The sequence below is a fragment of the Oncorhynchus tshawytscha genome, linkage group LG26 (genome assembly GCF_018296145.1).
Source record: "Oncorhynchus tshawytscha isolate Ot180627B linkage group LG26, Otsh_v2.0, whole genome shotgun sequence".
Classification (NCBI taxonomy): Eukaryota; Metazoa; Chordata; class Actinopteri; order Salmoniformes; family Salmonidae; genus Oncorhynchus; species Oncorhynchus tshawytscha.
The window spans coordinates 14,022,389-14,038,460 of record NC_056454.1 but is presented as its reverse complement, the minus strand read 5'-3'; the positions used below and the strand labels follow the sequence as shown (position 1 = coordinate 14,038,460).

At 39.9% G+C, this 16,072-nt stretch overlaps 1 protein-coding gene across 1 annotated transcript in view; it reads left to right on the top strand.

The window, feature by feature from the left end:
• Window positions 1-1,121: 1,121 nt before the first annotated feature.
• Window positions 1,122-16,072, top strand: part of stk39 (serine threonine kinase 39) — a 30,552-nt gene continuing 15,601 nt past the window's right edge. The window contains exons 1-12 of the mRNA XM_024388934.2: window positions 1,122-1,488; window positions 3,048-3,160; window positions 3,486-3,594; window positions 3,912-4,053; window positions 7,515-7,570; window positions 10,664-10,773; window positions 10,866-10,967; window positions 11,124-11,257; window positions 11,560-11,608; window positions 11,714-11,779; window positions 14,296-14,418; window positions 14,986-15,027. Coding sequence (XP_024244702.1) covers window positions 1,383-1,488; window positions 3,048-3,160; window positions 3,486-3,594; window positions 3,912-4,053; window positions 7,515-7,570; window positions 10,664-10,773; window positions 10,866-10,967; window positions 11,124-11,257; window positions 11,560-11,608; window positions 11,714-11,779; window positions 14,296-14,418; window positions 14,986-15,027 — 1,152 coding nt within the window. The 5' untranslated portion in view covers window positions 1,122-1,382. The remainder of the gene's footprint in view (window positions 1,489-3,047; window positions 3,161-3,485; window positions 3,595-3,911; window positions 4,054-7,514; window positions 7,571-10,663; window positions 10,774-10,865; window positions 10,968-11,123; window positions 11,258-11,559; window positions 11,609-11,713; window positions 11,780-14,295; window positions 14,419-14,985; window positions 15,028-16,072) is intronic.

The following is a 16,072-nucleotide window of genomic DNA, read 5'->3' as shown; positions in this document are numbered from 1 at the left end:
TGTTCCCGATTTCCTGTCCTGACTGTTCCTGACACATGTTCCTGTTAGGCAAATGTCCCATAGCCATTGAAAGCAAAAAATAAATACATGGAAAACGCACTGTATCAACATGAATACTTAGTCAATCATGCCACCCTACTTACCAGCACACTCATAGCAGAAGAGCTGCTGTATAATGTTTTTGTCGAGGAAATTATAGCATTAATTAATTAATCTCGGTTTACCCAGAACTAGTCTCACGTAATTGTAGCCTAGGCAGACGAATCTTTCCACAAGAGATTAGACATGAATAGATGTGTAAATACAGAATGTGAATGTATTTATTTAATAAAATGACACCTTTTTATATTGTTGTAATCAGTAATGTACTTTCACCAAGAGACACCTCATAGGCATTATTGTATTGTAGGGCCTCACAAATGTTGGTATATGATTGAAGGTGTAATATTGCCATCTAGTGGATTTTTTTTGTTTTTTTGCGCCCTGTGATACTTTGTAGCAACTTTTATCATACAGGGTACAATGTAATATACAAAATAAAGGGCCACATTCATTGTCCAACTTTCACCACAACGACAGTTCATCACTGCGTCATTCAAAATATCCAGGCTAAACTGTAACCAACGCCATAGGCCTAAAACGAATTCAATTGTTTCAAGTTAAGTTTAATTTATTTATTAATCAAACAATAGGCAATTCATTTGATTATATTTGATTTGGCAACTAACAAAGACAACTTTCAGAGTTGGAATTTACATTTGTTTTTAAAATTGCAACTTTAATAGGCCTATCACAACATTTCAAGTGTTTTTTTTCAGCATGATTATTTGAATTTAGCCTATTCAACGAATAATCTAGAGAAATAGAATAGGCAATCTTAAATATGAACATAATTTATTTTAATATTTAGCCTATTGGTTGTTGTTTAAAACCATATATGGTAGACATTTTAATATAATGGGTTATAATAAAGTCAAATGACACATTGCCGTTGTGGTGAAAGTTGCACAATGAATGTGGCCCTTTATTTTCCTGATGTTTTCATCGCAAGCGGTAGTAATGCGGAAAAGTCTAAATGGGATCATTGGGACGTCCCAACTCTGACGTCACCCTGTTGAAGTTGACGTTTTAAACGCTTAATGTACGAGTTAAGGTAGGGTTAAGGTTTGGTAAGGGTTATGGTAATGGTAATGGTAAGGGCTATTCTTATGGTTAGGGTTAGGGTAGGGGTTAAGGTTAGGGTTTAGGGACGTCCCAAGGATTCAGGATAGCACTAACCGTAGTAACGCTCTGCAGCAGCTGACACTTCTGTAGTCGGGAGTGAATGCACATTTTACAGTCTGTGGTCGCTAAGTAGCTAGCTCAGCAGCAGCAGCAGCATCATGGCGGAGCAAGGCGAATCTCCGGCTCCTGTCCAGAATCCGCAACCAGTGCTGACAACGAGCTGGCCAATTACCAGGGAGTCGTACGAGTTACAGGAAGTCATAGGTTAGTAGGCTACATTTCTATAGTGTAATGATATAATGTTTTATCATGGATATGGCTCGGGCGGTTATCAGCGGTGAATGACGACGAGGGCCTACCGGCTTTTTCATATTGAACAGCGTCTCTTTAATGCTTTGCATTGCGGATGTTAATAACAACCTCTATCCGCTTGCTCTTGTAAGAGGAAACCACTAATTTCATCATATTGAGAGATATTTATAGTCATTGTAAAGTTCTATTCGTATGGGTAGGAATTTAATGTAAATGCGTTTTTAATGCAATCCTGAACGATGCTCATTTATGGCACATGTCCAGTAGGCTAATATTGAAATAGATGAGTCTATGCATGGATGCAGTCCTCACGGGAATGGCATGTTATCCTTCGGTAGAGAAGGGATATTGAATTGCATGCCACTCTGAAGTTAGTAAGAGGATCTACTGTTAGGCTACACGAAACAAAATAAACACGAGTAACATTCAGTTTTAATATCAGTCCAACGTTATTATGCCTATTATGATTATGATGGGTATTAGGCTATGCAAAAAATGGTCTACTTTGTAAGAATGTTGTCACAGATTATTTAATTGTCTTTGGAAAAGGAAAGACAAATAGCCTATAGACATAATTTATAAGCCGCCTTCTGTCAATGTATTATAATTAATGTATAGTTGTAAAAAATAATTATATACATTTTAAGATGTTGCTTTGCCTCACTGTAAGCAATGTATCATCTTTATTTTGTAATCCATAGATAAAACATTACAGTGGATAAGAATGTTTAGTTTATTGTTTCTGCAGGTCAGTCAAGTTTCTTAGGTCATCAAGGTTTATTTTCACTTCTATTAGGTTACATCAAGGAGTTATAGAACCGGTTACATTGTAACAATACTGAGTGTCACTCTCCACTTCCCCTACTGCTAATAACGCCAGACCTCGTTTGGTAGGCCTATAATGCAGTTATTCACAGTAATTCCCCAAATACTCAACGTTTTCTGCTCATTTAAGAATTTTGGCACCTGTGAACGGTGAGAGACATTTGAGCTGACACTGACAGCTAAAGAAAGCCATATCAGTGCTGATAAGGGATAGCACTACAACCACGAGCTGCTGTGGCTAGTCAGTCATCTTTTTTTGTGCTTATAATCAACTGTTGAGCAGTCCGATCTCCTCTCATCCTTATCTGTCACCGGCAGTTGGCATGGTGTGTACTGTGTCACATTCTTAGTGCAAGACAACTATAGCTTAGCATGGCCTGGTTCTTATAAACCCCTCTTCACAGCTTTGTCTTTGGATACACTGACTGTTATGCAGAGGAATTAACATGTCATTGGAAAATATGTTTGCACATACTGTATTTGTTCAATTCTGTTCTGAACTGTCATGGAATATACATTAGTTATTATTTAAATGTCACAAAAAACATTTCATATTCCGAACAGACACACAATGATACTGCATGTTTCAATGATCCCTTATGCTGTTCACCTTGGTCACATTTAATGTTACTGTACTGTCTCCTGCCCTGTTTTATAATTGCACCTCTATTTGTCTGTGGTACCAGGCAGTGGGGCCACAGCCGTAGTGCAGGCTGCCCTCTGCACCCCCAGACAGGAACGTGTGGCCATAAAGAGAATCAACTTGGAAAAATGCCAGACCAGCATGGATGAGCTATTGGTGAGAGCAACAATAAATAAAGGCTATATTTTCATTGTGTGTGACCACAGTGCCTCGGGCTCTCTCTGGCCCATACTTTCCTGATTGGCCTGTAATTCGACTTTGCTGTTCTCTCTTGTGTATGTCTATTAGAGGCTGAGTAGGAGGGCTGTGCTACACTCAAGTGTCCATTTGAAAAATAAATTAGCCATAAGTTACAGTGTTTGTTCACTTCATTTTTAGAGACGCAAATGACCTATGAACAATCCTTGTTATAAGAAAGGTTGTCAACAGATGTTAACTTTAATTTGTTTCTCATATGAGCCTCTTTCCTCTCATACAATAGAAAGAAATTCAAGCCATGAGCCAATGCAACCATCCAAATGTTGTCACCTACTACACCTCATTTGTGGTAAAGGATGAACTTTGGTTAGTCATGAAACTTCTGAGTGGAGGTAAGCGTTGACCTTCACCAACCTAGCAAAATAGAACTGCAAAGTCATGACATTGATCTCATACAATTTCAACCATCACGACATGTAACGAGCAATTGTCCATCCTTTCAGTTTACTGTAGACCTATGTGCAGTGGCATTAAAAGTGAAGTGTTATCACACCAGGTACGGCTGGGATGAATATAAAACATTGTAACAAACTTGCTTAACATAGAATGGGTCAATAGAACAGTTGACATGGAAGGATCTTATGTAGAAATTGACATATCAGCATTGGGCATTGTGGGCACTGTTTGTCTGTCTGCTTCCTCTTTTTAGGATCCATGTTGGATATAATAAAGCATACCTTTAGCAGAGGAGAGCACAAAAATGGAGTTCTAGATGAGCTCATCATTGCAACCATACTAAAAGAGGTCCTTGAGGGGCTGGACTACCTGCATAGAAATGGACAGATTCACAGGTAAGATACCCTGGAGTCAGTGATGGTCGGTGCCGTTTAAGAAAAGGGAGGACGATTATTTTTTTTATGAGCATAGCCTTATTTCTATTACAGCATATTTGATGACTGTCATTCATATTCCCTTCACCCAGCTCATTGTAACATCGATAGGTTTAGGCTACAATATGATACTCACATTTTTCCCCTATACCTATCACGAGGTTGCTACAACCTAGGCTATTAATGAAAGTTTACAACATAGGTGCACAGGTCGAGAGACATTTTAGTAGGGCTGTCCCCGACTAAAAAAAATCTTGTTAGTCGTCTGTTCTTTCGACCAATTGATTGGTAGACATTTTGAAATGTGTATCTTTCCCTACATAGACACACCCTATGTGTTTTAATAAAATCAACTATTCTGTATGTAGGCTACTGAGCTTGTCTGATGCTTTAAGCACACTGGGATTAAATAATAAGACACACAAATGACTCGAGGGAGACAGAGATCAAGATAGCCTAACCAGAAGAAAAAGAAACCTGTTCCCGACCCTCTTCCTCCTGCTTCTGCTGGCATTCACAGATTCTGCTGTTACGCTCCTGCTGTTACGCTCCTAATAGGCTACACCAGGGGTCGGCAAACCTTTTCCATCTGGAGTGCCAATTTATCTTACCATTTCTACCGATCTGTGTGCCAGTTATGATTTTTATATGCACATTTTCGTGGGCAAGTTTAATTTAATTTATAATAAAGTCTATGAAACTCAAAATCATTATCATATGGTTAATAACAATTCTAAAAGTAACTTATATTGCCATTGCCAACTATGTCAAATTAGCCTACATAAAGCCAACAAATAAAAACATTGCAGCCTGCAGTTAGAAAATATACTGATAAAAATGAATATCCTAATTAATCACATTGGCTACTCATGGCCTGTCTGCAAGGAACTAGAAACATTGTATAAGCTATTAACTTGGGTCCAGCCTGAAGCTTAAACTTGCAACATTGTATAAAATATTCGGGGACCTCAGAGTTTCCAGATCCAGTGAGCCCCAGAAAGACATAGCTGTAGGATATTTGCACAAGGGATAAGAAGTAATCAAGTAGGCCTATTTTATGATGTTTCCTCCACCTGATCAGAGCATGACATTTTTTCCTCCCTTTCACGCTGAGCGGATATCGAAAGAGCGCTGGAAATAATTTTGAAATAGGCTACATTGAGGAACTATTGTCACTCTCAATGGATGTAAAAACAGACTTTGTTTACTTGGTGTTTGAGGTGAAGAACAAATTAAGTTCCACAGTGGTGGTGAGTTAAGACAATCAGAAATACTACCAGATCCCCAAATGTGTACATTTATAGGCCTGAATTTGTGCGCAGGCCAGGTAGCCTAGGCCTACTTCTATGTATAATCAGGTGCGTGTCCTTACTCAACATTTACAGGAGCGCTACAAAACAAACCACAATTAACAAATTGACAACTCCTAAATGGAATGAAAAAAACAAAACTTGTTTCTCACAAGTGTAGCCTAGGTTGTGCGGTCAGCAAGCAACATGTCCACTCCGACTGAGAACGGTAAAAGACTGTAATAATAATAGATTTAATGCATTAACAGAAATGACCATAACAAAACTAACATTGTAGATTAGAAATGATGGAAATTAACGGTAAATGTTCTACTGGTGATACTGGTGTGCCATCCCCGTGAGTCAGACGGGTGTCTCATGTGCCCCAAAATATTTTTTAGACTGCTAGACTTAAAAAATCTTGGTCTGCTCAACTAAAAAAATCTCAGCCTATCGACCAGTCGACTAAATGGGGTCAGCCCTAAATTTGAGTAATCAAGGTGACAGACATTGACACATTCAATACTGCCTTGCACACTCCTGACTGCATCTAGCTGATCTAGGGTGTAATCATATGTCCAACAGTTGCAAACGAGAGTTTATGTTGGACAAATTCCAGTATGTTAATCCGTTTAAGAAACATTTTTCCAACAGAATCGCCGGAATGAATGATCACACCCTGATCACACTCAAACACAGTTCACTTTCATAGCAGCCACATAAAAAAATTATGATCCCTTTGATAGTTTTATTCTTTCTCGAAACTACATGTTCTCCTCTCACCTTTTCCCTTTGCTTGTGGACTTCAGTGCACAACACATCAGTTTTCTGTGACCAGGCAAAAAAAACCTTCCAAGCCAAACCTTCATATCATAACCGCTAACCGCTACACACAGCCTACATCATTGTCACCATATTAACGTCATAGTCAACATAGCAGCAAGAACTAACACATTAGTAAACCCCCTACAATCATGCAGTGCAGTGTACAGTCAGCAACCAGTTTAGCAGTTACACTGGCGGGCCGCGGTGGCAATAAATTAATACAACCAAAAGCTTACCTTAACTTGAAAGAGTTCCAGAGTTGGATAGCCATAGCCAGCTAGCTAACATAGCTTTCCACTCTGTTTGATCCGGGTGTTTGAGTAGGCTAAACTAGCTGCATTGCCTAGCTAAGTAAGTGAAACTGAAAAAAATACAACAAAATATAAGTCTCTCTCTCTCTCTCTCTCTCTCTCTCTCTCTCTCACTTGTCCTTCATTTTTTAAAATATTAATTTGTTCAAAACTGTTCAACTATTGTCTTTCTCTCTCTTTGACTCAACTACTCACAATGTGTAATGCACTGCATTGCTAGCTAGCTGTAGCTTATGCTCTCAGTACTAGATTAATTGTCTGATTCTTTGATTGGGTGGACAACATGTCAGTTCATGCTGCAAGAGCTCTGATAGGTTGGAGGACATCCTCCGGAAGTCTATGGAAGGCGGTGAGAACCATGAGCCTCCTGAGTTTTGTATTTAAGTCAATGTACACAGAGGAGGACAGAAGCTAGCTGTCCTCCGGCTACACCATGGTTCTACCCTACAGAGGGCTGTTGAGGCTACTGTAGACCTTCACTGCAAAACCTTGTGTTTTAATCAATTATTTGGTGACCTGAATATATTTAGCATAGTTTTATCTAAAAACAGTAACTTTTTTAATGTTGAACTATTTTTATTTTTATGAAATTCACTGAGGAAGATGATCCTCCCCTCCCTCCTCGGAGGAGCCTCTACTGTCTGGAGTTTTAAACATTAATTCTTTGCACAGGGTCTTCCTTAAAAGAGTGTATTTAAAAGTTACATAGTATTAATCTATAAATTGTAATCTAAGAGTTACATGGTATTAGTTAAATTGTGATGACATTATCTACTGTTTCAATGTAATTTATTGACAGATTGTGTTCTTTGAACTTGCCTGGATGTCAAGGGCATAAAGAAGTAAACCACTATTACCCCATTGGGCAGTGTTCCAAATGACAGTAGGCTGCAAAACTAATTTGTACACATGGATGCAATTGATCCTGCTCCACTTAGGTCGATAGATACTGTTTGGGCCTGACTGGGGTGTTTTTGCTGTGTGTGTGTGACCTCAGGGATGTGAAGGCTGGGAACATTCTGTTGGGAGAGGATGGATCTGTTCAGATTGCAGGTGTGTGAGTAATGTCACTCCCTCACCTCATCTTCACCTGTTAAATTGTATTCTCACAGCTCACTGACTGCCACAAAGATAGTACTTTTTGAATGATGCTTCCACACATTCAGTTAATTCAACAGCCTAATCAACATAATGCCAGACTTCACCAATCAAAAGTAGGAATATACTTGTAAAATGGCAAAGATTAATATATTTTTGAAGCTAGCGAATACGCAGTAGTTTACATGTTGACTGCGTGTTTCTCTTTCCTGTCCTGAAGACCTTTCAGCCCCACTCAAAATATTGAGTGAAAAAAAAAATATTGAGTAAAAAGTTAGTATTTTATAAGTGTTTTATTTATTTGCTAGGAATACAACATTAATGTAGATATACAGTTGAAGTCGGAAGTTTACATACACTTAGGTTGGAGTCATTAAAGCTTGTTTTTCAACCACTCCACAAATTTCTTGTTGGCAAGTCGATTAGGACATCTACTTTGTGCATGACACAAGTATTTTTTCCAACAATTGTTTACAGACAGATTATTTCACTTATAATTCACTGTATCACAATTCCAGTGGGTCAGAAGTTTACATACACTAAGTTGACTGTGCCTTTAAACAGCTTGGAAAATTCCAGAAAATGATGTCATGGCTTTAGAAGCTTCTGATAGGCTAATTGACATCATTTGAGTCAATTGGAGGTGTACCTGTGGATGTATTTCAAGGCCTACCTTCAAACTCAGTGCCTCTTCGCTTGACATCATGGGAAAATGAAAAGAAATCAGCCAAGACCTCAGAAGTTTTTTATAGACCTCCACAAGTCTGGTTCATCTTTGGGAGCAATTTCCAAACACCTCAAGGTACCATGTTCATCTGTACAAACAATAGTATGCAAGTATAAACACCATGGGACCACACAGCCGCCATACCGCTCAGGAAGGAGACGCGTTCTGTCTCCTAGAGATGAACGTACTTTGGTGCGAAAAGTGCAAATCAATCCCAGAACAAAAGCAAAGGACCTTGTGAAGATGCTGGAGGAAACAGGTACAAAAGTATCCACAGTAAAACAAGTCCTATATCGACATAACCTGAAAGGCCGCTCCGCAAGGAAGAAGCCACTGCTCCAACACCGCCATAAAAAAGCCAGACTACGGTTTGCAACTGCTCATGGGGACGAAGATCATACTTTTTGGAGAAATGTCCTCTGGTCTGATGAAACAAAAATATAACTGTTTGGCCATAATGACCATCGTTATGTTTGGAGGAAAAAGGGGATTGCTTGCAAGCTGAAGAACACCATCCCAACCGTGAAGCACAGGGGTGGCAGCATCATGTTGTGGGGGTGCTTTGCTGTTGGAGGGACTGGTGCACTTCACAAAATAAATGGCATCATGAGGCAGGAAAATTATGTGGATATATTAAAGCACCATCTCAAGACATCAGTCAGAAAGTTAAGGCATGGTCGCAAATGGGTCTTCCAAATGGACAATGACCCCCCAGGCATACTTCCAAAGTTGTGGCAAAATGGCTTAAGGACAACAAAGTCAAGGTATTGGAGTGGTCATCACAAAGCCCTGACCTCAATCCCGTAGAACATTTGTGGGCTGAACTGAAAAGGCATGTGCGAGCAAGGAGGCCTATAAACCTGACTCAGTTACACCAGCTCTGTCAGGAGGAATGGGCCAAAATTCACCCAACATATTGTGGGAAACTTGTGGAAAGCCACCTGAAACATTTGTCCCTAGTTAAACAATTTAAAGGCAATGCTGCCAAATACTAATTGAGTGTATGTAAACTTCTGACCCACTGGGAATGTGATGAAATAAATAAAAGCTGAAATTAATCATTCTCTCTACTATTATTCTGACATTTCACTTTCTTAAAATAAAGTGGTAATCCTAACTGACCTTAAACAGGAATTGTGAAAAACGGAGTTGAAATGTATTTATTTGGCTAAGGTGTATGTAAACTTCCAACTTCAACTGTACCAGTTCATAAGTGCATTTAGTTCAACTCAGTATGTTCTGCACGAAACAGACATTTCTTGTATTTCTACACAATGGGGTTGACAATATTTGGGTCTTTCCACAGAATGAGTGCCTTTTGCATCCTTTTTATATATACATATATTTTTTAAATTGAGCACCAATTTTGACCCTGTTATATTCAATGATGTGGCTTTTAATATAGGCCACATGGAGAATTCAATAAATCAGATTTTTAATATAAATAAAGTCTTGCTAAAGTGCCAAATTTCAGCATGTTGACATTACCTTCCTCGGTGACTTCTAGGAATATTTTAATCCCCCTAACCCCAACATTTCTGCAAGTTTTCACCAATATTGTAAGGCCATAGTTATTGTGTTGCTCTGACAAAGTAATATTTCATATGATTATTGATTCATTTCAAGGTCAAAACCTGTCCCTCATTTTAAGGTCAACCCTGTTACATGAACTGAACTGTTAAATATTTTTTTCAAAAGAGGCTATGAACATCTAACAGTAAAATCATAGTTTAAAAGCACTCTTTTTTTGTGCCATTTGAGTTTTGTGGTGGAAAAGTTTGAACTATTCAATTTGTTTTGTGAAGCTTGCATTCAAGCATGTTACAGTCAACCCTGTTACTTTATTTGGCACTTAATAGACACTTACTATAGTATATTTTGTCATTTAACCTCTTGAGATGGGAAAACACGTTTTTTATTAAGTTGAGCATGACATAGGTGACATTGTTTTCCCCACAAAGTTACACATCTCAAAGTGCACCGAATTGGTGGAACGACCCATTTACTGAATAACATAAAGGTAGTCAAACAGGTCCCCCAACATAAATCACTGGAGGCGTACAGTCTTTCATGTACTTGGACGACCTTTAGCCTACAAACACAGCAAGGAGAACCATTCTAACACGAATGCAACTGAAGAGCTGGAGTGTGTACAGTTTGTATAAGGTGTATAACATGAAATACTTGTGAAAGACCTCTTAGTGGTTTGAGTATATTTGAGCAAATACCGCAAAACGTTATTATCCCTTTCTATCAGATGTTAATGAGGTATAACATTTACATCCATACATGTCATCTGAATTATCCATATTTCTTCATAGATTTTGGAGTTAGTGCCTTTTTGGCCACTGGAGGAGATATGACCAGAAACAAAGTACGGAAGACTTTTGTGGGCACACCATGTTGGATGGCCCCTGAGGTGATGGAACAGGTGAGACTAGCTTGTGGCCAGTTTTAGCAACATCTATTATCTGTTTTCACCTAGACTGTACAACACTAACAGTAGCTCCGCCATGTCCACAGGTACGAGGCTATGACTTCAAAGCAGACATTTGGAGTTTTGGAATCACTGCCATAGAGTTGGCCACAGGGTCTGCACCTTACCACCGATACCCACCCATGAAGGTGAGCCTGATCACTGCATATCTAGATCCCAGACAGGAAGCGAAATAGGCCTACATCTTAACTAATGAACCATGAAAAGGCAAATTACTACCCTATGTCTATGTAACCTCTGAGAGAACACTTGAATGTCTTTGACCCTTCCTCTTCTCTTCCCAGGTCTTAATGCTGACCTTACAGAACGATCCTCCCACCCTAGACACGGGTGTGGAGGACAAAGAGATGCTGAAAAAATATGGGAAATCGTTTAGGAAGCTAATAACCCTGTGCCTTCAGAAGGAGCCCGCCAAGAGGTTTGTACATGTCTGCCATTCTGTGAACTGCATTAGGCCTACTCTCTAAATCTGTAGAGTCTGTCACTGGTTGATGATGAAGTAAATCTGATGGCCTTGGGAGTTGATCGAGTCTCTGTAGAATGTCAGACACATTTCAGGAGAGTCCTGAAATATAGTCTTCATGTTTAGTGGGCTCACTCATACCCACCCACCCAAGAATATCTATTCTCACACAGACAGATTCGAGGAATTGTACATTCAGTTCTAGGCCAATGATTGGAATGTGTTCTTATATCTCCATGTATTTTCCTTCTCTTCAGGCCTACAGCAGCAGAACTTTTGAAATGTAAATTTTTCCAGAAAGCCAAGGTATGATTTTACCTCCAGGATTTGACCTGTTCTTTTTTGTTTTTTTGAGGCTTAAAGAATTTGTATGTAGATTTGCTTAACATGGGTTGTGATTTTCATCTGCAGAACAGAGAATATCTGATCGAGAAGCTGCTATGCAGAGCCCCGAACATAACCCAGAGAGCCAAAAGGGTAATGTCTAAACAAACATCCTTCCCAGTAAAGCAGACCCAATATTGACTGAACATTATGAACAAAGTATGGTAAGATGATAGGGGTTGGCAGCACACTCCGCCAGTCAACAGACATTGAGTGTCCTCTCCCTCTCTCTCTTACTGATCAACACGTCATTCACTTTGTGATCAAACTATTCTGTGAGGCTGCAAATATGGGCCACTCCTGGAGCAATATCAGTCATGCAGAATAGATGTGCTTACAACTCTTGCATTAGTGGTCCATAACCTTGCTCAGACGCTCACTGCAAGTGGCGTACAAAGACAAATGGAATTTAATGTGAGTGGTTAGGTAACGGGGAGGTGCACTTAAACATACCATTTGCATGCTCAGTTTGCCTTGCGGTCACTGTGAACTGGGCATGAGTGCAGCAGTGTGGCAGGAAAGGTTGATATTGGATCGCCATCGTCCTACATGTGGATTACTGAAGTAATGGGTGCGAAGACCCTATTGCCAGAAGGCAAAAAGGCCAGGGTGATCGAGTTGGATGGAAATTCACTGACATGGCATGGGTGACTGGAGGACATGGGGGATTGTGGAGGTGTCGCATGACCAAGTCATTTAGCAGAGCATAATGTCAATAGAGATGGAAGTGACTCGTGACAGAGGGGAGAACAGTATGCTGGTCAGAACAGTCACAATCATTCAGATCGTGTGTGGGTGGGTTGACTAATTTGGTAAACATGGTTTAAAGGTGCACTATGCAGAAATCGCTCTGCCATTTCCTGGTTGGTAAAATTCTAATAGTTGCCTAATTTCAGTATATGTGACAAAACAAGCAAGTATATTGTAGAGAATCATTGTACCATCTAAACCACTGTTAAATATATTTTCCCTAACCAAAATATTGTATTTTCAGCTGTTTGCAGCTGGTGTACAAAATCGAAAGTAAAAGATGCAAAAAATAAACTAAAAGATGGGAAGCGTAGAAATAGCTCACATAGAACAACAGATCTACCACATATTAGACTTGCTTTCAATGAGAATGACAGATCGATAACCCGCATTTCTATGTGAATTTGGTCGGGTTTCCCAAAAAGTTACATATTGCAGCTTTAATGAGAGATTATGGTTGATTGTAGAATGATTAGTATTCCATTCTGAGGCTGCGATGTAATCATGATACCCTCTGCAGCCAACCCTGATCCTCCGATCCTGTCTGTCTTCTGGTCCTGTTTCACCACTAGAACTGTTGGTGTGCTGTTCTGACCTATGGAGAATCACCCACATTATCCACTCAGCAGACACAGGCTAGCCTGCACAGAGAGGCATCCTTGCAGAAACATGGTCATCTCAGTACTCTGTAACCTGTCCACATCACCGAGCAGATCAGACTCTCTCCCCTTTGACCCCCTTACTCAGTCTGTCTGTCTACTACCCTCTCCCTCACTCTCCCTCCCATCCTGCCCACCTTCCTCATTCTGTATATCTCCCTTCCTCCCGGAGACACCCACCTCCTCTGCAGGTATATTAATTCAACCAGAGTTAATACACAATAGTAATATTCTAGACATGTATCTCTAGGCAAATGACAGAATTTATGCAGTTGTTCATTGGCCAGAAGAGGGCAGCCCTGCTCCTTAGTTGATCTCTTTATAGGGCGACCTGCAGGAGGTATTGATCAAAGATTACAGTGCGTTGCAGCAGTCATTGATGTGTTACGTAATTGAAAGTTGGAAAATAATACTGATATAATACTGAGATTGATTTGCTACGCCAGTACACAGAGGATACAGTATCGATTCAGAGCATTTATAGATTGCTCCTGTAATTTGCCTGTATGTACTCCTTCATCCCATATTTTCCCTTTGTGCATTTCTCTAAGTGTGCATGCTCATAAATGTTCCTATTAATATTAAATACTAAATGTAGTTGTTCACATGCTTTGGCAGCTTGACGGTACCGTGTTTGTGTGTAAAGAGACATACAGGCCACTGAACTGTTACATGCATCCACACACAGTGGACTGATGCTTTTTTTTTTGCTCAAGGAGCCAGAGCAGAATTCCAGGAGCATGGGCTCTGTGTCAGGTTCAGCGAAAGAACTTGATGCCATCAGAAGGGTACATGTTCTTTGACTTAGCCCTAGAATGCTGGGGCTTCCACTTAGATTCATCCAGAGTTAGCTGCTTAAGGAGTTGTGTGTGTTTCCTTTTCTTCGTTTCATTTTTGTTCTATTTTGTTCTTTTGTTCTCTGCTAGCTCATAGCAGCCATTTTGTAGACCTTAAAAACTCTCTGAGAGGAATCCGAGCTTAAGTGTTTGTGAAATGCTTACTGGTATCCACCTGCACATTTTATGAAATATTTCAAAAATCTCATCAGCTCATATAGGCCAAGTAAATGCCATTTAATGTTGTGTTGGTTTTAACCTTACTGAGAGAACATTAGAAGGTGTGTGGGCGACTAAATGTGTTTTGTCTCTCAACCCTACAGTTTGATGGGATGTCTAAACGGTTGTGCTGTGTTTGGCTTAGGTGAGGAGAGTTCCAGGGTCCAGCGGCCACCTGCACAAGATGGAGGACGGAGACTGGGAGTGGAGCGATGACGAGCTCGATGTAGGGAGTGAGGAGGGCAAGGCTGCTGTCAATCAAGGCAGGGTAGGTGAGACCATGACAAGAGATGCACATCAAAACTTGGCCACAGGGGCTGGGGGGAAAAGCAACAGCTAATGTTGAGGGCAATTCTCTATGCTTTTTACCTGCACTTTGGCTAGCTTGATCCTTCCTTTTTGTTTTGCCTTTCTACAGTCATTCTCTAGCTGAATGTATTTCTGTGAAAGCAGCGAGCAAGCTTTGTTTCAGAGAGGGGCCTGTGACATGTCGCTAAAGGTAATTGGTAAGGGTTTGAAGATAGCTGTAGGGGGCTGAGGATGGAGCGGGGAGCCAGCTATGATCAAATATCAAAAGGTTCTTTGACAAGATGCCTTTACCTGATGTCTCTTACAGGGAAAATTACACAAAGCAAAGATACAACAAATAAAATGCCGATAATGTTATTCTACCTGGGTCAGTTTTAATTGTTTGTTTTTCTCCTCTATGCTACATTATGATAATTATTCTGCAGGGATTGCGTTCGAAGGTGTTTGAGCTCTACATCTGCCAGTTGTATTTAGATTTGTCAAGACTGAGAATATAATGTTGTTTGTGTTTGATATTACCTTCCAGTCGCGAAGGCTCAGAGAGGACAACGAAGACGAGGGCGAAGATGTAAGTTAGCTCTTTTCTGTTCTGTAAACAAATATGGAGTACATGATTTGTCATTGTTAAAGTATTTTTAATATCATAGAGACAGACGCTTAGGTGTAATGTGGGTGAAGTAAGATTGTTGTGAGTGTGTAAACCTGCACATTGACTAGAATAATTGACTTACTTTGCCTCTGTCTGTTTCTGTGTAATTTGATTACTTTACAAAGGGCTTCATTGGAAAATCTAATTGTCTGCCTCAACAGGGAGCAGGTTATGTATCCGTTATGAAATCTCAAATAAACCTAGTACATCTTACCCCACAGTTTCTCTGACTCATGGATTTTTAGCAAGGTCAAACGTATATACAGTTGAAGTCGAAAGTTTACATAAACTTAGGTTGGAGTCATTCAAACTCGTTTTTCATCCACTCCACAACTTCTTGCTAACAAACGTTAGTTTTGGCAAGTCGGCTAGGACATCTACTTTGTGCATGACACAAGTAAGATTATTTCACTTCTAATTCACTGTATCACAATTCCAGTGGGTCAGAAGTTTACCTACACTAAGTTGACTGTGCCTTTAAACAGCTTGGAAAATTCCAGAAAATGATGTCATGGCCTTAGAAGCTTCTGATAGGCTAATTGACATAACTTGAGTCAATTGGAGGTTTACCTGTGGATGTATTTCAAGGCCTACCTTCAAACTCAGTGCCTCTTTGCTTAACATCATGGGAAAATCAAAAGAAATCAGCCAAGACCTCAGAAAAAAATGGTAGACTTCCTCAAGTCTGGTTCATCCTTGGGAGCAATTTCCAAACGCCTGAGGGTACCATGTTCATCTGTACTAACTATAGTACGCAAGTATAAACACCATGGGACCACGCAGCCGTCATATCGCTCAGGAAGGAGACGCGTTCTGTCTCCTAGAGATGAACGTACTTTGGTGTGAAAAGTGCAAATCAATCCCAGAACAACAGCAAAGGACCTTGTGAAGATGCTGGAGGAAACGGGTACAAAAGTATCTATATCCACAGTAAAACAAGTCCTATATCGACATCACCTGAAAG